The 26049-nt window shown below is 45.0% G+C and overlaps 1 protein-coding gene across 1 annotated transcript in view; it reads right to left on the bottom strand.

The window, feature by feature from the left end:
* The window catches only part of LOC143367713 (pikachurin), a 175210-nt gene that overhangs the window by 88514 nt on the left and 60647 nt on the right, over positions 1-26049 (bottom strand). Inside the window, exons 4-5 of the mRNA XM_076809824.1 lie at positions 12021-12262; positions 9515-9797 (exon numbers count right to left, since the gene is read on the bottom strand). Of these exons, the coding sequence (XP_076665939.1) occupies positions 9515-9797; positions 12021-12262 (525 nt within the window). The remainder of the gene's footprint in view (positions 1-9514; positions 9798-12020; positions 12263-26049) is intronic.

Raw genomic sequence — 26049 nt, 5'->3', positions numbered from 1 at the left:
TCCACCTCCGTTCCTAGATAAAAGTGCGATTTCACGCGAGCCATTGTGGCCTCGTCGACTTTCCTCCCTCAACGAGACGTCAGTGCATAGGATTCTGATGATAAATCGTGAAAGATTTATCTAAATACAAACTATTTACGCGAACAGTACACATTTCTACTTCCCTGAAATTCATCTGTCCCTCGAAATCTCCCCGCCACTCTCGCAGCGAATAAAACCTGCATCAAGTGCTCCATAAAGGTTTCATCTATAATAGACCGTGCCCGAAATTGCATGAAATTTCCGAAGATTCCTCTAAGAGGGAAAAAAGCTATCCAATCGTTTGTACCGCGTAACAAGCTGCTGTCCCCGCAGAGCACCCCTCCGAGCGGAAAAATCCCAGGGGTAGTTGCAGCAGAACAGCCGTCAGACGATCCCAATTAGCATAGCTGATTTCAGAAAACCGCCGTCTCGAAACGGGCCAATTAAAAGGAGGCCCGCGACTCCTTGCAGGATCGTTCATGGCCAGACGCGAGCCGAAACTTTCCAGTCGGCACGGAGGGACAATTAAAAGCGACAAACTTCGCGGAGACTGGCCATACTTAGCCAGAACAAAGCAGTTGCTTAATAATTTCGAAAGTTGCCGGATACCAGCGGCTAATTCTCCCCGGCGAACTTTCGTCTCCCCGGGACACCTGCTCTGATCCCTGTGCCGAATGTTTCGGGCGGTGTGTTCGGAATTGCTGAAAGATTCGCCTCGAGGCAGACGAAAGTTTCACGAAAGAGGACTGGCTATTGTCGCTCCGTAGCCACCCTCCCGCACAACCTTCGCTTGCCTTCCAAGTAACGAACGGCGGGGTAGAAAAACGAAACTTCAATTCCATTAAAGCAACAGAGAGACGAAAAACGCGATGTTCCCGGAGAAATCGAAATTCCGGAGCTTCCTCGGAACAGGGAAAGTTAAACGTTACGCGTTACGTCGTACGCTGCTACGACTACCTCGAACGTACACTTGTAAAGAGAAATTGATCTGCGTGCTAAGATACTCAGGGGATGACGAGGTTCCTCTGGATGTACTTTCTGCTCGTTTCTAACTGTACCTTATCGCGGAGCCGGATGATTGGATGGGAAATAAGGACGATCTCTGTGATTAAAACGAGGTCGACGCGCGGAGAACACTTCAGAGACATTCTCTGATCTCGAATCTTTGGCAAGTTTCTCAAGCTCGGCGAAAAAGACGGGCGAAAAAGTTGTCCCCGCGCGGCAGAGATTTTATCCAGCTTCCGCGAGCGACAAGCCAGCGGGAACTTCTCAGTTTCTACTTGGCAGCAGTGTTTTAGACGCGCGACACAAAACCGGCCAGTTTTGTCCTCAAAGCTGCGAGATGCGATGGAGAGATTAATTGCTATCCGCTCCGCTGTGCCCCTGTGGCCATTCTTTTTTAGGATCGGGGCCTTGCAAAGAGGAATGTCGTTTTCTTTCTAGGCGTAGGTGGTTTAAAGTTAGTCGTTAGGAAGCTTGTATCCAGATTATTTGCAGGTAATCGATAATTGAGAGATTCTACTGGTAGCTGTGATTATACCGAGACGTATAAAATTAAATTCCGTTGGTGTTGGGATATTAGGTTTTTTGGACAATAACGTGTTCGCCTCGTGTTCGGTAAAACAAAGAGATATCACCTTTTGCAGATAATAAAGATATATATATATATTTGCGCACAACAATAAATCAGCAGTGATCCTACTGGTATAAATACAAGTGTGTTGACTGCTTGATCACTGAGGTATTTTAGGATTATAAACTTTAACATTTGCTCACAATGTTTCTTACTTTTACTTTGTACACTCATTCGGATTACAAACGGAAGTGAGAACACGCTCGCGTTTTCGCCGGGCCGATGCCCTTGTTCTGGACATTCCCGCGACACGCAGCGCACTCTGTTTTTAACGCGCGAAATATGAAATTGTTCAGCGATGCTGTCGCTTCCAACAGTTGGCTTAGTTTCTTTCAAGCTCGCCTTGAAGTAATGATGAGTTCGGTAGAGGTTTTGCAATCATTTGTTGCGCCGGTGCATTTCAACATGTTCCCTTGTACTTTCAAATTCGAACTAACTATTTCCTGAAGCACCCCTCGTAATAATGCCATCGAATGGAGGAATCGATCGAAAGCTCATTTCCAGAGTTCATCGTCCCTTCCTAGCGAATGTGCATTAGATCTTCCGAAGTAAATGGGGGTCCTCGTGCAAATGCATTCTCAATCTTCATGGAACGAAAATCGGCTCCCTCGGAAGTCGAAGGAATTTAAGAGAAAGGGAGTTAGATCTAAGGACCTGCCCTGGATTCAGAAATGGGTTCTTCTTCATAGAAGCCCTCGACATTAATCCTACGAATAGGGGGGCTGACGAAGACTAAATCAAAGAGATGCGATGATATTCAGATTACAAGGCCCGAAGGCAGGAGGTTCAACCCCGGGGTCGTGGGTGAGTTTAGGGTTCTTGGGAGCTTCCAAGAGGTTTGAAAGCTTCCAAAGGTCTCGAGGGATTCTAGACAATGTCACGAGTCTAGGAGATGCCTATCTCCATAGACATCCTAGAATCCCTAGACCCCTGAGACAACCTGGACATTGAAGACCTCCCCGAGAGCCCAGAACCCTCCCCCAATCTACGATTAATGCAAATAAAGTCTTCTTCCTATCCAAACCAACTAGACTCCACTTTATCAACCGTATCAAATTTCTCTCGAAGATCCCTAACGCAATCCAAAACATAATGCGCAAAAATATATATAAAAAAAAATTATGTTAAAAATTGTATTCAAAATGCACTAAAAACTAAATTAAAGTGGACTAAAAACTAAAAAATAATTCTTTTCTTCTACTACAACTTCGATGGTGCTTTTTCACTTTAAATAAAACCGTGGGGCACCATGTGCAACTAGAAGTTGAAGTATCGGTTGGCAAGTGAAACATCATCAAATACAGTCTATCAATTTTATATCACATTGCAATCTATATCCTGTAATTAATACAGTTTGCTTCGTTAATGAGAATGAAAACATTCTCACAACAAATTCATTTCGACGTTTGCATCTGTATTAAAGTGGTTTGTATCCTGTTATGGAATATATCATGCCTCGCAGCTTTAAGTGAAAAGACACCATCGAAATTGTAGTAAAAGAAAAGAAATATTTTTTAGTTTTCAGTGCATTTTAATTTAATTTTTAGCGCATTTTTAATAAAATCGTTTAACATAAATTTTTTTATATATTTTTTTATCTTCTAGTCTTTAGTGTTTGTGGATTTACATTTCACGGCTCAGACTTCTTTACAAATATCTTTTATTGCTGTATACAGTTTAACACTTTGCTTAGACGCTATAGTGCTGAAGCCAGTAAAAAATAATTATATTCTTGTACTAAAATTTCGATGATAATATACTTCGAACGCCTGCAAAGTTTTAGCTTTACTATTCGTACATACGTGACAATCATTTCTCGATAAATTGTGTATTTTCGGTAATCGCCGATGCGACAAGCGACCCGAACGCAGCGGATTTTGTCGATTGGTGACTGGTATTGCTATCCAAACTACACACGCCTCCAAAGTTTCAAGACAATTTGATAGTCGGAAGTTGGTTAAATTTGATTTGCCAGATATGAACCATGTATACAAACATACAAACAGAGGATCGAAGCTGAATAAAAAGCGTTTTGAAAAACAACAACTACGCCCCTCCAACAAACAGCAGACAATCGTCCGTCGCTTTCCGTCGGAGCGGAACGTCAATACAGATCTCGAAGGCGAGTAGTTAAGTTTCGTTAAAGTCATCGAGCTGAAGCGGCGGGTAACTACGTAAGGGCTGTCTCGGAGAAGTTTAAGAAGCGCAATTACGTGGCCCCTCGATCGAATTCGTCGGGAGTTGCCTGGAAGCTGATGAAGCCCGCTCGAGAACAAGTACAAACCAAGAAGTGCTGCCGGCGAAAAAATCCCCCGCCAACGGTGCCGCGGGACCGTGACGAGTGGCCAGGCCCGATGTCGGGGGATCGTGTGCCTGCCGATCATCGAGGAGCTTGCCAGGAACAGGGAACAAAAGGTGAGGAAAGTTGCGCCGACGGACGCGATGCGATCTTTTTAATCTCTGTTCAGCCGCTCCAAGGCCGGGGCTAAGCTTTTCCCTTGATTTCCTCTCAAAGCTGGCGCGCGGACTGTGTACGCGCAGAAGAGAGATTAATTGCCGCAGATAAGCGCCTCTCCTCTCGCCCCGTCATCGCGCGGAATATATGCCGCTGGCAAATACAAAGGCGAGCGAAGGTGCGCCTCCAATCAGCTGGATTCTAGACGTTCCACTGTACGTGATCCTCGCCGTCGGGGGAGTATAAACGCCACTCGAAGCTTTTCATTGAAAAATTCAGCAACCCTGGTCGGAGACGTTGCAAGTTTAACGACTGTGATTTTGGTGGAGGGACTCCCTGCGGGAACCCCCTCAGGCATTGTACGCCTGTGCCAGATACTTCAGGCTAGCTGGCTTTAATTTTTCAACGTCCTCCTGCTGAAAGCTGCAGGCCTCGGCGCATCATGGGAAGCAAGTATTCCCAAGTGATACCTGTAATATTGAAAAACGATGCCGGCGGTGATATAAATATTCCTTAGCCGGGTTTACGACAAGAATTCTAAGACTTTTAGCTACACCACTACCACTCGTCACCTATGATCAAGTCAGCGCAGTCAGTTCTCCCGAGAGACCACTCCCAGACCAATCACGCAGGGACAAGGAAACGTGTCACTGGAATCTTACGAGAAACCTGAGGCAGCGCGAGTGACATTTGTTTCCCACAGCAGACACCATCTTCCCCAGCTACCGATACAAAGACCTTCCTCGAATACCTCTATCCTCCCGCCCCTCCCTCCCTACGCTTCCGCCAGCGAACAATCCTGGAATTGAAAAAGTTAAGCCTGCGACATGAATCACGGTATCGAATGAAAAGCTGGCTCGGAGGAGAGCCGCCGCGGAGTCTCGCGAACCGTGAACCCGGACGAACGTTCGACGCTGCTCGGTATGATTAATGTCGGTGCATCGGCGGGCGCGAATGTGAGAAACTGAATCGCGATAAAGGCGGAGAAGCTGTGCTCGCGTAATCCCAACCCCCCCGTGACTAGCACGATGGTCTGTCATCGCTCGAGTGTTGCGTTCCAGCCACCTATGCATCAGGCTTAAGCTCCAGCGAGGGAGCTGGGAAGCTGTTCTGCCAGTCAAGACGCCCTCGGCCCCGTTAATTTCGCGATATCGCGTTTTAAGACGGGCGATACAATTCGTCCGGGGGATTACAGTCGGGGCGATAATGCCCGCCTCGGCGATGTAACGCGATTCACGCGCCAACCACCCTCGGAATTTGCGGTCCCGTCCCGCGCATCTGGAAGTTCCAGGCTGTACGTCAAGGTGTGATAGTTTCGGTGGCAAAATCTAGCTTCGGCTTCTGGGATTTTAGGGATAAACGCGAACGATGCGCGAGGGTTTTGGAAAGTGTTTAAATCCATGCAAGACTGCTTATTGCGAAATGTTTCTATCGATCTGTAGAGAACAAGGGAATGCAGCTCGAAAGCCTAGGAGGGATGCACTAGTGTAATGGGGAAGTATCTTTTTAACACGTTGCATGATGCGGCTCCCCGTCTATTCAGCAAACAGCAATAAATGGGAAACGTCAATTAGAACTGTTTGATTCCGTGCCGAAGTTCAACTCCGAAGTTCGTACAACTAACGTTTGTCAAATATTTGCCCGGCGAGTTGCACACGGTCGCTGCAACAGTTTAGCGCAAATAAATTGTAGTTTCATTAAATCCGAGGCTAACTTCATCACCGAGGGGATCCGAGGAAATTCGCCACGGGCAGTTAAAGGATCGCCGAGGGATCCGAATGGCCCTGCGCCATGATTTCGCTCCTCTGGCCAAATATGTGCTATCCGATGTTCAAAGTAAGCCGATGGGAGCCAATAAGCCACGTTTCCGGTCAACAGACACATCTGTAGCACGCGGCACTGTTCCCAGATGTTGACGAAGGCCGGACGATGATTCGCTGCGTAAAGATTTACCTTTCTTACTCGTGAACATTCAATCTCGTGCGATTATGCGACGTGGCGAGTGATTTATAGTTCCTAACTGTATAATTTGTAGTAGCTTTCAAGTATAATGCACTTTCCAACCTTTACACCCTTGGTGTCTTTATTACGAGGGTAGGTTACCCTCAAAATTTTCGAAAATTGGTTTTTGGGATGTTTGCATATTTCGCTGGCTACATCTTTTCTACGTATTTTAAGCGCGACTGAGCCCCGAAATTCTAAACAATGAAGGAATTAAAGTAAAAAATGTACGAGCCTGCACATGAGATCGGATAACGATGTCCAACTTTAAACGCGATTCCCCAGAAATTACGCTTTCCAAAACGGTGAACATAAAATCTCGGAAACCGCTCCAACGATTTGAATGAAAATTTACAGAAAGATGCAGGAAACTATTCCCCTCCATGTGTTGGGAGCACATTTTTAATATAAATTCTTTAAAAAAAGGTAAAAAATATTTTTCCTACAGAATAGGAAAAATCAGAAACATCAACATAAAAATTGTATTAATTTGTTTAACAAAAATTTGCTTCGTGCACAAGACGGAGACTGTCTTACAGATTATAAAAATGCGTTTACTTTGTGTTTTAGGTAATTCACCTGTCCGGAATCGTGTTCACCATCAAACGCTGCATCGCGTGCACGCTCTCACATTTATATTTATAACTTTTTTTCCTATAAATATATTTAAAATTTTCTTTTTGCGCATTAACACCAACGAAATGACGTTTAAGAAGTAAATAAAAAATAACTTCTATATTCATTTATTACTTCAGAATGTGCGTTTGAAGAAGGGCCTTCAATTTTTTAACTATCATTTTTTCGAGAAAAAAAAATTGAGGCAATGGTAGCACTTTGAAGAAAAGGGTCGTGATTTCCGCTATTAAAGTCGTACGTCTTTGCTTTTAAAAAAATGGTACAATTTAATTGAGAAGTTCGCCGTCACCGGATAACGAATCTTATGTAGAATATGTGTGTAAATAATGAAGTTATTCGGATGAACGATGAGGCAGTTGACACCGTCTTGGAAAATTATGTTTTTAGAAAAATTCACATTTGTAAAAATTTTCCAATTCTCCTACCTTGAGGTATATAACCATAGGTATACAAACATATAAGTACTTATAAAATACAAAAACACTTAAACCAATCGGATTAATAGTTTATCCCTGAATCACTCGCAAACATTGACTGCGCTGTGGCGCCGAGGAACGTATATGACCCCTTAATTTCTCGCATAAAAGATTTATGACATTAGCGTGAGTACACGATGGTTTTAGTAAAATCCCAACGCTGTGTCAGAGTTGACGAGTAGACAAGCACACGCGCATGCAAGAGGCAAGGCCCACATAGTATTTTCGCAACGAATCCGGAGGCATTCGGTCGGACCGTCGAGGCCGTGGCATGAATCTTGCGAATCTCGTGATTGCGAGCATTTTATCTCGGCGGGCGTGTTGCACGGCATAGGCGTGTGTGGGTGGTATATTGCTCGTTTGCATCGAGCCACCCCGAGTTTAATTTCACGAACGCACGCAGAGATGATACGCGCCGGAACGCGCGAATAATTACGACGTGAATGCGGTGTTTCGGTCTTTTAGAACCAGCAGTGTTTATGGGAGAGCCTCCAAGTACCTACGAATCTCCGAAATACCGCGCCGAATCGTTTACGAGCTTCTGCCTGCCCGTTCGATACTCGAAAAAATTCTGACGCAAGTTTATACCGGCACCATTCACAGCCGCAACAAATGCCTCTCGTTGGACACCTCCGAACGCAAATTATCTAAAAAGCAATCATCTCGTAACTATCGCAACGTCTCGCGGATGTATTCTTGGATGCAGCGAGGATATTCCGCGAGCAAACACGGGGCACAAATCCCCGGAACGTGACGATGCTCCACGGCCCCTCAGATTACCAATCGCCACTGCAGAGATCATGCCCCGCAGTTTCGATCGCTCCGCACATCCGGGCCCGATAAATATAAATTCCGTTCAACGTGATTCGGCGGCCAGTGGCAAGACAGTCGCGCCTGAAACACCGGGGAAATCCTATGTTTCCCCAGCGGGCGGTGGCAAATATTGAAAAAAACCACCGCTCCCCTTCGCTGTTTATTTATTTATCCGTAATATACGAGCCTGGCGTGTTCAGGCTTCGCTCGAGAATAGAGCTGTTCATATTCAACGCGTTCCCGGCCAGCCGGAACGGCAAGAATCCTCCTCTCTCCTCGATTATCCGCCGCTTTCGAGGTTTAGCCGGCTTTCGCTCGACTTTCCCGATGCGTTTCCATGTTTATCCGCTGTTCGGGACCGCGAAATGGACGGTCCAAGCGAACGGTAAATAACTGGCCGGCGAACGGGGATTTCGCGCGATTGATGGTTTATCGTGGAAAATTCAATCATCGAAACTAACGAAAATGGGACGTTAGATTGGCTTCAATAACGATTGAAAATATCTGGTTAATGCGGAAGCGGGAGGTGAAAGATTACAGGGGCTCCAGCCGATCCGTGGACCGCTTTCCACATTTTTTTTTTTATGGATATCCATCGACGGGAATAAATAAATATCGCACGGAACAGTTGAGGCGCGTTACTGGTTTCACGTGGAACGGAAGGTTTTTATTGCCACGATGACGCTTGTTTGCAAATTCTTCTGCTGCTATCGCTGGGAAACGCTATCTGTAGCCGTGCACAGGGAATGCACGCGATATCTGCATTTTAAACAAAGATGATGGGATCGGGCGCGAAACACGAACGCAAACAGCGGTAATCGAGTTCCGATGAAGCTTGAATCAAGATCACAATGGGCCCACGAAAAAGCAGCTTTAATGAAATTACCATGCGCAACGTATAATCCGACTGATAAAAAATGACAGTTATTAAATTTGTTTGCATTTGAATAGAGCGCGGCGCGGCATATTGCCCTGCTTGCGAACGGTCCCCGTGAAATTTGCATTCCTCTCGTAGGTAGACACGTGACGGGCGAAGCGAAGAAGGAAAACAAAGCCGTGGAAAATTTAACGTAATCGGTAAGTTTCTTTTAACAGTGAGCGACTATACTGTCTCAATTTTCGATGACCATTCGAGAGAGAACTTAATCTCTCTCGTCTCGTCATAAGCAGAAGCTGAATCGCGCCAAATCGCCTTCAAGCCTCCCGCAAAGAAAAATGAAATTCCATAATTAAAATAACCGCCCATCGAATATCATTTGATCAATTTCTCCGTCGTCGCTGATGGATTCCGACGGGACACGAGCACTGGCTGTCATACAAGCGGAGACCCTCCTAAGGGTGACTGCCGATGCCAACGAACTCTTCGACGAGATGCTTTCACCCGCCACCCGCCCCGCCCCCGAAACACGGGGGTCAGGGCGCGATGTACACGGCGATACGGCGAGAGCGAAACTGCGTGGTTAAATGAAAATCACTCACCGAGCTGACATCGATCGCCGCCTCTGCCAAGGGGGCATTGACACCTCTGCCTGAAGGACCCTTGCCTCCGTCTCGGGGCGACGTCGTTCCCTTCGAGATCCATCGCCATCGAGGCGTCGTCGTCGCTCCCGTTCTCGACATCGTCGGCTACCAGGTCGGCGTCGTCGCCCCTGGACTGCTCGATGTAGCAATTTCCAGCCGGCCCGCAGTCCAGCGAGCAGGCTGGCTCCGTGCTCACTATGCTCTCCATCGTCGAAGGAAGCTTCTGCTCCAAATTCGGCCCCTGAACAACGAACCAAGTGCTCGTTTATCGATACTCGAGACCGGCCAGGTGTGTATCTTTGGATGGAACGCAAGGATGTGGTTGTTGAACGTTCGAAGGATACGTGGTCGTGGTAGGGATGGCGTTAGTGCCTGTCTTTCTTTGGCTAAGAAGGGATGGAGAGTGTTCAGGTTATTTGGAACTTTTTATACTTGCTGGGACTGTAATCTCTATGTGCTTTGAATTTTGGGGGTTTTAGTGGGGACCCTTCTGTGTGGGTGGAGTACCTTATGATGGTCCACAGGAATGGTCACAGACGAGGATTTCTAGAGAAGGGTGGTGAACAATATTTTTCTATATTTTTGGTATTTTACTGTTTGCTTTTTTTAACACTCTGCCAATTCTATTAGTTATACAATCTACACAAGAGCGAAACTAAATCCTCGTTTCTATTTGTGTTCTTCAGTCCAGTTTTGTAGTTATAGGATACATTTTAAAAGTATTCTGAACAAGACTAAATATTGCAGACGAACGATGCCTAGATAAGGAAGCCCCAGTATTGCCAAATCGATGCTTCTCCCAGTTATCGTGAATTCGGAAGAAACAGCGAGACACTGGCAAACCAAGAACGAACCGACGCTGGTACAGGGACCTGTTGCTGGCGTCGCGACGTTTTTATCTGCGAGACCTTTTGAATAAGGGTAGCGGAAGTGCAGGTTCAGGTAGAGGCGGGAGGTTTCTAAAAACAACCGTGGCTTGCATGAAGATATAAATGCATTTTGGATTAATGGAAACTGTATCAATAAACACGAACGAAGGCCAAATATGTTGGAGTCTGACAAGGGAAAATCCCGAACCCGAAAATTCAAGAAATTCTTAAACTTTCTGAACGTATTTGGGATTTTTTTGTTCGTATAAATAAAAATATTGGGCTTGGATTTTTTTACATAGTTTTAAAGCAATCTTTATTCTGATAGAATTTTTTTTATGGAAAATTGTACAAAATAACGGCGAACAAAATGGATTCCCGGAGCACTGCAAAGAAACTGGCCCACACTCCCGGGAATGGCTGGATCATCTGAGAAGGAAATACAACAAAGATATATAAACAGGAATATATTCTCTACAGCCTAGCGCAGGATTTTATTGATATTTCAATTATTCGATTTTTTACAAGCATTTCAGTGCAAACTTTTATGTAAAAAATTAAAGTCAATTCTTCAAACTGCTACAATTTCCAAAATAACTAGAATTTTGAGAAAATACTACGCTAGGTTGTAGAGAATATATTCCTGTTTATATATCTTTGTTGTATTTCCTCCTCAGATGATCCAATCATCGCAAACTTTTGTTCGCTGCCATTCTGTACAATTTTCCATAAAAAAAATTTCTATCAAAATAAAGGTTGCTTTAACACTATGTAAAAAAAATCCAAGCCCAATATTTTTATTTATACGAACAAAAAAATCCCAAGCTTTTTAGTGGCTTCTGGGTGGACACCCCCCTTAAATTGAAATTATAATAGGTAACACTTTCGCAAAGAAGAAAATCATTTTATACCATTCCATTCGCAACATTCCCGACATCGCAGCTGCCCGTTGCAAATTCTGGTAGAATTTTCGACGCGGACAATGACCAGCGAACACAATTTTCAACGAACCAGATACGAGGGGTGGAGAGATTCGAGTGCATTGCGGAATCGAAGGAAAACGGGTTGCGTGCACAGCTCGCGTTCCTACTGGCGTGTAATTATACAGAGACTAAAATCGAGATCGAAACCACGCCCGGCGAATAACTTCAACAATTGTAGATAAAAAAAATACCTCAACAATTTTCCAATTATCCCAATAACTCCCGACCTGCGCAGTATTGTGCGCCACGGTTCGAACAGGAATAAAAAAAATAAGTGCAGAGAATGATAGCGAAACCATCGACCAGCAAAAAGCAATAATAAATAAAACTGTGAATGAAACGCGGCGCAAATGTTTCGAGGTACATCGAGAGCTATTCAATCCCCGTGTACGCAACCGTGCGTTGTCGATTTAGAGATTGCTCATTGACAATCGTGCCGAATGGCATCGACGAGCGTATAAGCAGAGAGGAACAGCTATCGTGTCTTTAATAAACTTTCGCGGCCCGGATTTTGAAGCGTAATTCAAATTGGAAGAGTCGTGAAAGCGTGGTCCGTCGAATCTACATGCCCTTTTCCAAGACAAAAGTATTTTAATGAATCCGATCACCCACCTGGGACGTAGCCCGCAAACCGACGAGATCGAGAGGCGCCCTGGTCTCGTCATTGGTCTTCGTCGAATTCGAAGTGCTGTTCTCTGGCTGCGGGTCCAAGTGTATCGTAAAAGACGCGCCTCGCATGTAAAGGATGTCTTCAACAGCGTCATCGTCGTCGTCCGTGTCCTTGTTTAATTCGTCGTTCTCGACGTCCTCGATCAATTCACCCAGCTCGTTGGTCGAGGACGTTGAGTTCAGCTCTGGAACAGAACCAAGTTCTAAAGAAGATTGCGCCGTTGGACTGGTTTCCTGTCTGAAATAGAGGAAGCAGGGGGCGCGGGGTCGATCAAGTCTAATCGAACTACTTGTAGTCATTGGCGGCGGGTACAATCCGAACCGACATCAACCTTCAGGATTTGAAACATTTCAAATGGCGAAGAATACGTTTTGGTTGGTAAGCGAGTGTTGTATAAAAAATACTATTCAGACGATCATTTTCATAGCAGTGCCTCCAGTTTCCGCGAGCATCTAGGCATCCTAAATATAGACGCAAGATCCTGAAGATACTATAGATGAAGAATAAAAAGTATATATAAAAAACTTCTTAAGTTAAACGATTTATAAAATGCACGAAGAAATACAAAATAATTATTTTCTTGTATTACAACTTCGACGGTGTTTTCTCGCTTTAAATAAAATCGTGGTGCTCTATTAAATTGATTCATATTCTGTTACGAGACATCCCGCGCCAGGATTTTATTTAAAGTGAGAAAACACCATGGAAATTGTAGCACAGGAAAATAATTATTTGTTAGTTTTTAGTGCACTTTATAAATCGTTTAACTTAAAAAGTTTTGTATGTTTATTTTTTATTTTCTACTTTTTAGCGTGCAAGTGTCGTTTGTGGTTATAGGCTGATTTCAAGTCGTTTGAATTTGTGGTTATGGGTTATATTTATTCATGACTGGGTAGTTTTGTAAACCCCTCGGGGTTGTTGTGTTACGCCAGCGTGTTCAGCACAAAAGTATACATTTGTTATTTTTTTTTATTTTCATTTTTCACTTCTGTTTGTAAAGAAAATGTATTGCAATCACACCCACGCGCGCCTACAAAGTTTCAAGACAATTGCATCGGTGGAAGTGAGTGACAATTGTGTTGCCAGATTTGAACCATACACCGAACAAACGTACAGAGGATTGAAGCTAATATAAATCGTTTAAAAACGATAGGAATTCTAGATTGATTAAACAATAGAGCGTCAACGTGGCGAATAAAAGAATCGCGCAGCCAACTCCGATAAACGGAAGCGGAAACTTTGCAAATATGGGTACAAAGGGCAGTTCCGTTAAATTAGCAGTGGAAACTCGATCGTACTCATTAAACACCACTATAAAGAATCCCATGATTCCGACTTTTCTACGTCCCGCCAGTTCTCCAACGCGTACGAAACTCGAGGATCGGGAGAGCGATCGACGGAAGGGCTGGCAAAGCGGGAACGAGCCGAAGAAACTCCCCGGCCGTCTCCCGGTCTTGCTTTTCAGGGGTAAAGAAGTATTTCATTACTCCAATGGCAAGTTAATTCCCTCCGATCTCGGGGCTGATTTACGAGCGCCTGTGCTCGCGGCAAACAACATCCCAGCAAACCCAATTCATTCGCAACTCCGGGCACGCCTGTATAAAATGCAAAGCGGCGAACTTCTGGCCGCCAACTTTGCCAGCAGCAGAGTCAAATGGCTGCGCAGCGAGTGCCCGTGGCGTAGAGGCGATCGAGTTTCGGTAATTGGCGCGCTGCGAAACACGAGAACCCGAAAATTCGATCGAAATACGGCGCGGTTACTAACCGCGGAATCAGCTGCCTCGCGGCTGCGACGATCGACAAATCGCGCGATGAAACAGAGCTCGGCCGAGCCTCGCGTTACTGGAAACTATGAGAAGGTGCGTTAGCGGAGTCGAAAGTATCGAGGACGTCGGAGTGTCGAACGAGTTTAGAATGGAAAGTGGGAATGGAGGATAAAAGGGAATGCGAATGGGTCATTATAGGGGACGATATTTGCAAAGATACCTACGTACAGTAGGGGAGACCGGGGTTAGTTGACTAATTTTTAACATTTCTGATTTTTATAAATAGACCAGTGGTATTTTGTTAAATTGTTGCGCACCAGGAGTTTACAAATTTCATTAGATATACAGGCTTAATTTTTAAAATTGTTTTAATTGAGTGTAGGTCGTAGTTTTTATTATATTTAGAAGTAGTGAGACGAATAAGTCAACAAATCCCGGCTGTGGGGTTAGTTGACAAATACAATGGGGTTCGTTAACTTGACATTTACTTTTCAGTTTTAACCCAGCATATATATACGTCTTTTGCAGGCAAAGGGTTAAAACTGAAAAGTAAATGTCAAGTATATATATATATATAAATAATAGTGTGAAGGGGAGAAAAAAAAAATTGGTTGGTCTTCGAATATATATAGTGTACGAAAGGCGTACATATATATCCTACACCAACAAATTTTTTTTTCTCCCCTTCACACTATTATTTTTTTTTTATTAAGTATCATGGTATTAGATTCTGTAATTATTTTCTACTTGCTTGTTATGATCTATTTGGAAAGCCTGAGAGTTTGAAGGGAGGATACGGTGTAAAACTGGTAGGGGTGAGTTTGGAGGGATTTGTGGTGAGGGAAGTGGATTTGAGCAGCTAAACTCTTTGCCTCGACTGCATCTTGAGGATAAAATATGCAATTTTTAGTAATATTCCTATGCTTAGTCAAGTAACCTCGTCCGACACTGTCAACATGTTAAGGGTCGTACGTACAAAACCTCCGCGCACCGGATAAAATAAAATACCCTAAATTATAGTCAATGTATCACGTTTCCACAAAATATTCACGAAAAAACATCAAACAATACTTAGTGGACAAAAATTCGTAAATAGTCGAAACAAAAATATTTACTTCCCGCCGACCTTTTTAGATTTTTCATTCTTACTGATAGAACACGCACGTTTTTGTCACGGCGACACGTTAAATGGCAAGCTGATCATTCATATGTTTCAATATCTCGAATCGCAGCATAATTTATAACATAATACAAAAATTAAAGTGAATTAGTCAACTAGCCCCGGTCTTCCCTACTGGAAATATTTATTTAGTTTAGCATCAGTATTCACAAAGTACTAACACTTAATGTACTAATACTCGTAATAAATTCAATGTAATAAAGTACTAATACTTAAAATAAGTTGGACACCAACTTCTTGGTAATTGATTTGCAGGTGATGCAATAAATATTGCACACGTACGTATATTTGTGGCACAATGGTGTAATGCAGCTGTAACGTGAAAGAATACCACCAGAAACGTCCCAAGGTACCCAAGATTAAATCTGAGCTTGATTTCGGAACGAGCAAGGTTCCACGAAGGAAGGATTAAAGCAGCAACAGCCTAGGCCCCGGCTGGAACTCGGCGAGAATTAATATTTCGCTGGAACCGAAGATCGCATCCACCGACACAGGCTTATTAAATATTAAGTGGTCGGCTTATCGTCGTGTCCTCGTTTCCTCCTCGTCAGAGGATCCGCGGCAGGCGCGTCTATATTGTGCATGATAAATCGACGGGAAAGCAGGCGCACAAGGCTCGCCCGTCGGGAAGAAAGGAACGCTCGAGAGCCTGTTCGAGGTTCCGAACGTTTCGCTGGTCCGAAGCAGCGGCAATTAAGCGCTAATTGCTACAATCGTTCCGTCTCGACTCGTCTCGAGAAAGAATCATTCTGAAGGCTACTCGACGTCGAAATCGTCGGAGAGCCTCGATTGGCCGGCGATCGAACCGTCGAGTGCACTGGGCGAAAAGGAAAGAGACTATGGAGAACGGGGTGGAACGAGAGGAATGGTGAATATAAATTTCGCGGGACTCTCGGTGAACGTGCAGAGGTGCCGCTGACTTGTAGCATTACTCATGAGGGATGTAAGGAACTCAGTGGCCACTGGTTTTAAAGATGAATCAACGCAGTTGGCTCGGCGAACATTTGCTAAGGGATGGCGGCACAGAATTCGTCCGGATCGAATTCTTTGAGTCCCTCTACATTTCCTACAGATTTCGAAAAAGTTTCCCTGCAGAAGATCGATGATATTTCCATCGATCAGTGGGCGTGGAGTTATTTCCAGGGAGACTCGACGAGTGGACTGGCGCAGGGCGCGCGAAATTCCCCAGGACCGCGGGAACGGAACGGATTTCGAGGGGCGAGGCGTCGAAGCGGAAAAGCAGACGCTCCATAACCGCGCGATATTTAATGAAACTGCGGTTTTAATTTCAATAAATAAAGCGCGGAGCGGAGGCACACCCCTGGCCGTCGAATTAACGAGGAAACACGTAACGACGGACACGTTAATTAAAACAGATTGTCATTTTTCAATTTGCAATGGCCGCGTTTGTTCCAGCGGCGCCGCGGATTTATTTAATCTATTAAACTCCGCGGCCGGTCGAGGGGTCGACTCCGAGGTGGGGGGGAAAAAAATCAAGCAAGTCGAGTCGCCGTTTCTCGCTCCGTCGGATCGCGAATCGAGTGCGAAACCTTTTTATCGTCGCGCATTCACTCTGCCCGCTGATGAACGAGAATCGATTCCATGACCGTATTGACGGTTCCCGTGTGTCGAACGGTTCCACGCTTTATCGCCCGTAACGAATGGTTCTTGAAAATAATACCGCCAACGCTCCCCTTTGGGGCGCGCGTGCGCGCCGATGAATCGCTTAATATCGCCCAAACGAACGATCCTTTCGTCGTTCGTTACTCCTTTTCATGGGACCACAAAAGCGGCTATTATTTTAATCTTACCCCTCATCGATCATCTATGTACGCAAATGAAATTCAATTTTTCAACTGCAACCTCTTTCCCGAGCCAGTGCTTATTAGGAGGAACAAAGGAATCAATTAAAAACATTGAAATTGCAGTTGCCACTGCACAAAGTCGCAAGCTCAACTATCGTGACGCAAGAATCACCGGCCTCTATCATCTCTATTAATTTATACACATCTTTAATGCCCATCAACGTCCTAAAAGTTCCGGTGACCGGGAGCTGCTGATTCGTCACCGCGAGATTCCGCGCAGGCAGCTGTTACCGGAACAATGATTTCGCGGGAGCGTGTGACGCAGAAGGCTTAACTCTACAAGGGTAGTAGCCGCCCCGACGAGCAAAGTCCAACTGGAGTTCGGAAGTTCGCCGGAGTGGTGTCATCGGCTGCGAGGAATTAAGGATAATTCTCTTTGTCGCGAATTGCCACGTATGTCTCCTGAACCGAGGGTCCCAGAGGGTCTCCGTGTTTCCCACTGTAATAAGACTAAGCGTCGGAGGGATCCGCCTCGTCTGCCAGCATTTCGAGATCGCGAAGCTGCGGGGGAAGCCATGCTCGACTTAAAACTAACATGATTCGACGGCTACAGCTTGCATGGCGAATCGTTTCATTGGATGCGAGCGGAAATTCGTGGAACGAGGTCGACGGAGGCGTAGAATCGTTTTCATAGTAATACAGGATTACCGGGGCTGTTCCATGCTGTGCTAAATGCTTGTGGATATACAGAGCGCATCGATATCGTGTGTACGGTTCATCGCCACTCGATGCAGACTCGCCGGATAGTAGAAAGTCTCGTCATTAGTCAGACGTACGGTTATAGGAAATCTGGTCGAAATTCCCTTAGCTAAATCCCGCCATAACACATGCGAAGCTGCTAAAACCTGAAGTGGCAGGAATGGAGGTCCCAGGATAATCTTGAAGGAGCTGAAGAACCATCCGTTTCGACGCAAGCCAACGTTTATGCGAACGTGTTGCTAATCCAGCCGGTGCATTTAGCCGCCTCGTAAAATTTGCATGAATTTAAGCGCCCTCTTATGAACGGCGCCAGAGACGGCTTAGACAGCTCTTTTGTCCTTTTTTTTTTCTCCCTTCAACTTTCCATTTCTCCTGATTTCAACGGGACCTCCTCGCCCGGATCTTTTCTCCAGACTTTCCCTCCCTCACCTTTGACTCCTCACTTTTCCTCCCACCCCTCAGCCGCCATTGTCTGCCGCCCCTCTGTAACCCTCTCTTCATGATTAATCGCGACTCATTGGACGGAATTTAGAATTTTCTTTCCCACACTGTCGACTGCCTCTATCGTTTTTAATCCCACTGTCCTGGTGAATTACCAGTGTCATCCCTTTGTCGATGGAATTTCAGAGCTCCCTTAAACGTCTACTACGTTCATTACTCTACCAATTTTTTAACTCGACCTGTCCCATCGAGGGCAAGTAGGTGCTTGAAGCCATTTCGCCTGTGTAAGAGGCTGAAATTTGACGATACGCGGGGTAACTGGTTTCACCAGCTTGAAGCATCGCGACGCGCGTCCGCCCGCGCCACGCTTTACTTTTAATTGAAACGTTTATGAGACGGACGGCTGCTAAACTACTGCACTACATCTCCCCCTCAAAGGTTGTATTTCAAAGGGGTAAACGGCGCGTCAGCCCGGACGGGCGCACTTATCTGCTAGATTTAGCGCGCCGCTTACGGAGAAATTTACAATTTCGCTTAGAGAGCGAAGGGGAAATGGACGCGTGCCATACGTCAGCCTCGATACTGAAACAGAGCTGGCCGCGTAATTTCGCGTTGCCACGCACTCTCGCCGCGGTAAATCGACCGTCGCGTATAAAACCGGCCCTTTATCGCCCACCTTGAAGGACGCGCCGCCGATGAATGCAAATTAGTGACGTAACGATAACGTTCTGCCGCGTCGCGTAGTATCGTTCGATGAAACGACAACGCTGAACTATTCACGCGGCAGTGTCTTTCAGACGCTTCGTGCAGACTTAGCGATCGATACTGGGTGTATGTACAGATATATTATGTTTAAAAAGGGGTTCCCTTCCTTGGCAAAAACACCAGGTTGATTCGTCTAAAAATAGGGAATCAACAATTAGAAGTTCGTGCTTCCGTGCATTATCTTAATACAGACTCCTACAGAAGATCTGCACTTGTAGATTTTATATCTAAAGATCCCCAATTAGTAGTCCACTCACGAACCGTTAGCGCAGTCAATTATATATTTATGAGTCCAACTGTCTCTCCGTATGACTATATGGGTATCCCATGCAACTTGTCAAGTCTCGACCTCTGTCGAGCATCTCCGGCCCACCGAAACATACACAAAGCTTACACAGATAAATAGCACTGAATATGTGTAACGAAAGGCCTGGGAGAAATGCTGAAGAGGTAACGACGATTTGTAGAATCTTATTTATAAGATTTTTTGTAGTTGGAGGGAAATAAAGCTTGGGGGGTTGTAATGCCGAAGGATACTTGGGGTTATGCTAGTCAACGCCGGCGAACTTCGATTAATGGGTCACGGTATCCGCGTCGGGGGACATGAATACTAACAACCCCGACTCGTGACAGTGGAAACCACACTATAGGATCATTAAGGGTAGAATCCCACAGCCTACTGGTGTTGTCGCGCGTCGAGTTCTATAACTTGGCTATTGTCGCAGTTGGCGTTCGTGACTGAAGGATCGCGAGCCCCTGGTTCTACGACTCGGAGGTCATCGGTATTCGATCCTACCACTGCCAGACCCTCGGAGAGCTGGGTTCCGTAATTTAGGAATCGTCACAATGGGTGTCCCAATTCAAGGATCATCAATATCGAGTTCTAGATTCAGATATCTCGACCGAGTTCTACAATGTGGAAATCGTGGCCATCGACATCAATGAATACATGATGTCCAATACCACCGCTCTACCATTCGGACCGCTGCTGCTACATTCAGCGACACGAGAGTCATCTATATCCAGTTTTACGACACCAAGGGGAGGTTACTTAATGGCTGGTAGCACTCTGGGGTCCTCCATATTGAACCTTAAGACTCCAAGGTGTCCTATTAAAGATCATAACGTAGGAATCGGTGACGTAATATTCCTACGCGTTTCAGGAGCCACGGAAAAAGAAATCCACGGCGCCGGGAATCGAACCCGAGCCGCCCGCGTGGTGACCAGCAGCTTTAACCACCACGGCTACGCCGACTCTCCGTAGTCGCTCCGTCCCGGCTCCCTCTTATGTCATAGGAGTTCTGGTCCCACAATAATATACCTCACGACACGTATCCACGTCACCAAAAGAGAAACTTCTCTCCAGATTTTAATACGGACACTTCAAGCTCAGGCCCCGATTGCCGCGACCGCTGTCCAAGAATGCCTGGTTCACGACGTTGTCGGACAATAAATATGATTCCCGAAGCGTCGGGGCCTTGTGACCTCGTATATGCGTAATTTGGGCCGTGACACGCGGGTGGGCACCGCGTCGCTTCATTTTCCTCCCCCTGGAAGGTTAAATCGAACGCCGAGGTGGCGTGCTCGATAGCGACCGCACGTTACAGCCCGTCCACCTCCGATGTACCAGGCGGCCGATACTCCGCTTGCTCGTGTAACGCGCCGTCTCGCACGTAGGCGTTAGGCCGTCAAACTCATTTGCGGACAGGCGCGTACTCGTTTCGCGGTGGGCGACGCGGGCCGCGCAACACGACCGCGAGTCCATCGGCCCGATTGGCTTGATCCACGAAACGAGCCGGGCGATGGGAGCGCAAGACGGCGCGAACGATTTCAGGGGGAAAGCGTCGCAATTTCCAGCGCTACTTACACGCGTGTCTGGATTTACGGGAATGCAATGGGGAGATTGGAAAGTGCGTATAAGTTGAGGGGGTGTTTTGGTAATTCGGGGCCGGTGGGATTTACGTGGACGATGCACGAGTGGTGATAGATAGTTGATGATGACTTGGAACTTCATGGAGTGCGAGGTGTCCTCCACCGCGGGTTTAAGGTGTACAGTGATAGCTACTGAAGTCTGCAAGGTGGTACATGAAAGGGTACCCGACACGATTTTAAGGGGACATTCTGCAGTCACGGCTGAAAATTCGACCACTTTTCGGTAATGGTTTTTGTAATGAAATAAACACTTAAAGTTTTCGAATTTTCGGGGGTATAGGTATTCTACCACTCATGAAATACAGGGAAAAATCTTTGTTGTTTGTTTACTTCACTTGTTTACATAAATATTTCGCTGTGAAGTTGACGTCTTCAGAATTTGAACCCTTGCTGGCGGTTGCAATTTCGAACGACTGGATCGTGGGAAATAAAAAACCAAACATATTTCTAATTCGCAGGTGTGTGGTTATCTGATATACCGCGAAAGAACAATTTTGGACAGAAATTATTAAAAGGGCGGTCGATCGACGTTGAAAGTACAGAAAATGGTATTTCTTTTCTATTTAATCGATACAAAAAAGTGGGAAAATATTGAAAAAGTTAACATATTCGCGGTGAGCCGGATAGCCATACTCCTGCAAATTAAAAATACGTTTGGTTTCTTTATTTCCTGATGATCCAGTCGTCCGAAATTCCGACCACCAGCTAGGTGTCGAATTCTGAAGACGCCAACTGCACTGCCAAATATTTATGCCAACAAATGAAATAAACAAACAACAAAGATTTTTTTTGGGTTTCAAGAGTGGTACCATATACCCCCAAACGTTCGAGAACGTTAAGTGCTTATTTCATTATAAAAACCGTTACCGAAAACTAGTCGAATTTTCGGCCGAGACTGTAAAATGTCCCCTAAAGGGCGGGGAGTGGTTAATTACATGTACATAGATTCGAGAATGTTGACGCAGTGTTATTGAGATCGTCTAATTGCACGAGTAAAAAGACGAGGCGGTAACGAGATGCGAGAGCGAGCAGGATCGTGTAATTCAATTGTTGCAATTAATTTGCTGCTTTTCTAGTTATTAATGCACGTTTATACGCTCCTCCTCCTCTCCCTCTGATTCACCGTTCCCCGAATTCTACGCAAATATTACGCTACCCGGCTTGAATCGAAGCTGCGAAGCCCAGCGAGACAGGCGTATTCCAGACACGAACTTTCGACGCAGCTGTTCGAAAACGTTCCATTTAAAGGCAGAGAGGTATTTAACCGACCTCGCGGGGAGCAATTTTGTCCCGGCGTTGAAACGCAATCCAACCCCCGGAGAAATTCGCCGGTGAGCGCGGCGCAGGGCTGGTTAATTGTTCGAGCTTCAGTTTCCGGTTATAATGCATTCGTTCGGGGCAAAGTAACTTTCCGAATAGCCGGGCCAGCGCAAATATCGCTGATAAAACGGGCGCCGCGAGCTGCCAGCCGGCCATGAAATTTCGCGGTGATACTCGGGACGCGTGGCTGACGCGGTTAAACCGAGCGTGGTCGTGTAATCGTAACGCGAGCCCGGCGAGCAGAGAAATCCATCGCGGGAAGGAAAGGTGCTGAAGCTTCGCTGGGGGGGCTGAGGGAGGTGAAGAATATAAACGTTGCGTCGTGACGTTCGACCGGTTGATTGATATTTCACGAACGACTTGTTGTTTAATTGGAGTCGATCCTCGTTAAATTAATAGCGAATCGATCCAATTAAAACGCACGCGGTCTCGCGAACAAGCTGCCCACGCCCGGCGGTCCACCCTCCCCGCCCCAAGGGGGCGAGCGTTCCGCGCGGAGCGTCGTCGGTCGTTTCAACTGCGATGCAGGGCTGTCAGGCTTCGGTCGCACAACCTCGTTTATTATGCATTTGCATTCGGGCTAAAGAGCTGCAGCGCATCGCTCGACTCACCTGATTTGAGCTTCGTCGCACGCCGAGCCGGGTCAAGTGAGCCGTTCGCGAGGGAACACGACGCGCGCGCACAGTGTCGATGTCGCGGAAGCGCGACTGAAACGTTTACCGAGCGCTTTTCAGTGTCGAGACAGTTACGCTCGTCGGTTTGACTGTGAATTATATTTCGGAGGAAAGACTGGGGATGAATCGTGCGATGTTTTGGGGTGTTGGAGTTTTTTGGCAGGAAGAAATTGATTGGAATGGGGTATATATATACTGATGTATTCGAATAGTATGGTGTGCAGTGGGTCAAAATTAGCTTACAAGATTTCACCCTGATAAATGAACCTAAAGGACTTGATTTATAATTCACACCATAATATTCGAATACATCAGTATTCGAATACTTAAATATTCGAATAGGATTCGAATGCTTAAATATTCGAATAGTATTCGAATGCATAAATATTCGAATAGTATTCGAATGCTTAAATATTCGAATAGTATTCGAATGCATAAATATTCGAATGCTTAAATATTCGAATAGTATTCGAATGCTTAAATATTCGAATAGTATTCGAATGCTTAAATATTCGAATACTTGGATATTCGAATACTTAAATATTCGAATAGTATTCGAATACTTGGATATTCGAATGCTTAAATATTCGAATACTTGGATATTCGAATGCTTAAATATTCGAATAGGATTCGAATGCTTAAATATTCGAATAGTATTCGAATGCATAAATATTCGAATAGTATTCGAATGCTTAAATATTCGAATAGTATTCGAATGCATAAATATTCGAATGCTTAAATATTCGAATAGTATTCGAATGCTTAAATATTCGAATAGTATTCGAATGCTTAAATATTCGAATACTTGGATATTCGAATACTTAAATATTCGAATAGTATTCGAATACTTGGATATTCGAATGCTTAAATATTCGAATAGTATTTGAATACTTGGATATTCGAATAGTATTCGAATACTTGAATATTCGAATGCTTAAATATTCGAATAGTATTCGAATACTTGGATATTCGAATAGTATTCGAATACTTGGATATTCGAATAGCATTCGAATATTTGGATATTCGAATTATATTCGCCAAATAAGTAAGAAACTGAAGTATTCGAATATTCGAATACCGAAAAATTCGACAAATAGTCCCAGCCCTAATTGAGACACGTCGAGTAATTTAGTCGAGTAACGAGTAAGTTAGTACTTTTTCCTGTGTGAACCCTAAAATTTAGTTAAGTAGTTTAGTAAAACAATGGTAAATTACTAAATTACTCGCTACTCGACGAAATTACTCGACGTGTCTGTTCCAGCCTTTAGGGAGAGTAATACAGTCTGAGGAACTTATACACTAAACGCACCTATTGCTGACAATCCAATATGAAAGATCTTGGGAAGGGCACGTTATTGGCTAATCTGACAGGGTGCGCAAGAGCACACCTTATGTCCTTACATCATGGGGTAAATACCCTGAAGTTCTGACCAGCGTGGTTGACTTCGGAACAATCGACACAGTTAATGCCCGAAGTTGAATTGTTCCTGACGCTACAGAAATTGACCCAGCTTGCGTGAGATTTAGTATCCTTCCGAGCTGGAAGGTGGAACGGTGTTCGCAGGTTTGTCGAGATTCAACGTAGCTGCCGAATTGAATTCAAATGGACGGCTTGCTGGGGGAGATGAAATCCTGTATCGTCGCTCGTACAATCTGAAGGTGTCCATCGTTGTAACTCTTGTTCTCTTGGAAACACCTTTTCCGTGATTATTTATAGCGACGGAGAGATATCGCGGGTCAAATGCCTCTCCGCTAACACGTAGGAATCGATATTTAAAACTGGCCATGAGGTCACGTGAGCTCTAACATCATCTGCAGTCGAAAAGTCGCATTGCAACGCGCGACACGACCGATTTGTGTACGAAAGAAGGTGGCCGATACGCTGTGGGCATTTGCGGATCAGCGAATTCATTCGACGCGCCCCTAGGGTGCAAAGATTAGAAGCGGTTCGTAAAACCGTTTCGCGCCAACGAGTTTGGTAATCAAGTTCGATTCGCCGCGCGGCCGAATTTCTCGCTTGAAATTGAATTAAATTTCCGGAGCGATTAGTCCACATCGCGCTCACAATTATGATCTCGTACCAGCTAGAATTTCGGACCGTAATCACGTGAGAAATTAAAGATTTAACCGAGGAACTTTACGCTGAGAAGTATGAACGGTAGTTGAAGATATATTTGACTAACCAGACTGACATAATCTACCTCTGAGTTTCTATAATGTCTTATTTTGATACTCCACCCCCCTCTCATTATTGTTCTTTTCTTTTTCCCATTCTATTTCGGGTCAGGCATAATAGCAGCTACGCTGAGCCTCGCCCATTCCGTTAATTATGTGCTATACTAAGTAATTGTTATTGCTTCTGTATGTTGTGTGGAATAAAGACGATTTATTATTATTATTATTATTTGAATAGATGTGACCTCGTGACATGTACCGCAACGTGTCCGCGATTATTCAACGTTCAATAAAACGTCTGCAAATCAACGATATTAATTTAATCATATGTGTCCATAACGAAGCAGGCATAGGCTTTATGCAACCATTAAACGCCCAAACAGCCACGCAAAATGCGTCACTAGGGATGAATAATGAGCGAGGTGGTTATTAACGTTCGATAGATCTCATTGTGTATAAACGTATTAGGGAGATTATTAATTGGTAACATCTAGGTATATTCGAAAATAAAACGGTGGTTCCCTCGAGTTACACTCTTTCAACGTAATTAATGATTCCATTAAACGGTATGGAATTCGTGTTATCAATTACAGTCCGGAGTGAAGCTACCTATCTGGAAATGGACAAATTATCACAGAAGGACGAGAAAGATAGCAACGTGTCTGCTGGTGTTTTACGCAGCATTCCCGTACCCATTTTTCAACTCCTATTTCCTGCTCTTTCTGGCCACCGCGCGCACAAAACTCCAGCTATATTACACGTTCAAATTTTCCCAACAAGGGGAGTCAGTAATTAACCTCCCAATTGCCTGCCTTTCGCTGCTCTTGCATCAATATTAAACAAATACCCAGAACTGCGGCGGACCGTAACAGTTCCACACTACGCGTATCTCGGGATACAATGGCGAGCCAGAGAAAGTTTTGAATGTCGACGGTAGGAACAGTATTCCAGTGTAAAAAACAGAAACTATGTTCAGCACACGGGCAAAAGGGTTCCTCCAGAATGAAGTCTAGCGTCAAAGTTGTTTGCCCGAATATATTAAAAAATATTAAGAACCCGAAGAGTTAAATATTAAAATTCATCGAGACCCCATCAATTCTGCCCCCTTGCGTACTTGAAACACTTTCCAAAAGTCCTCGCTAAAGCCAACATCC

The sequence above is a fragment of the Andrena cerasifolii genome, chromosome 4 (genome assembly GCF_050908995.1).
Source record: "Andrena cerasifolii isolate SP2316 chromosome 4, iyAndCera1_principal, whole genome shotgun sequence".
In the NCBI taxonomy this organism is placed as follows: domain Eukaryota; kingdom Metazoa; phylum Arthropoda; class Insecta; order Hymenoptera; family Andrenidae; genus Andrena; species Andrena cerasifolii.
The sequence above is the reverse complement of the archived record's forward strand: the minus strand, read 5'-3'. Positions and strand labels throughout refer to the sequence as shown.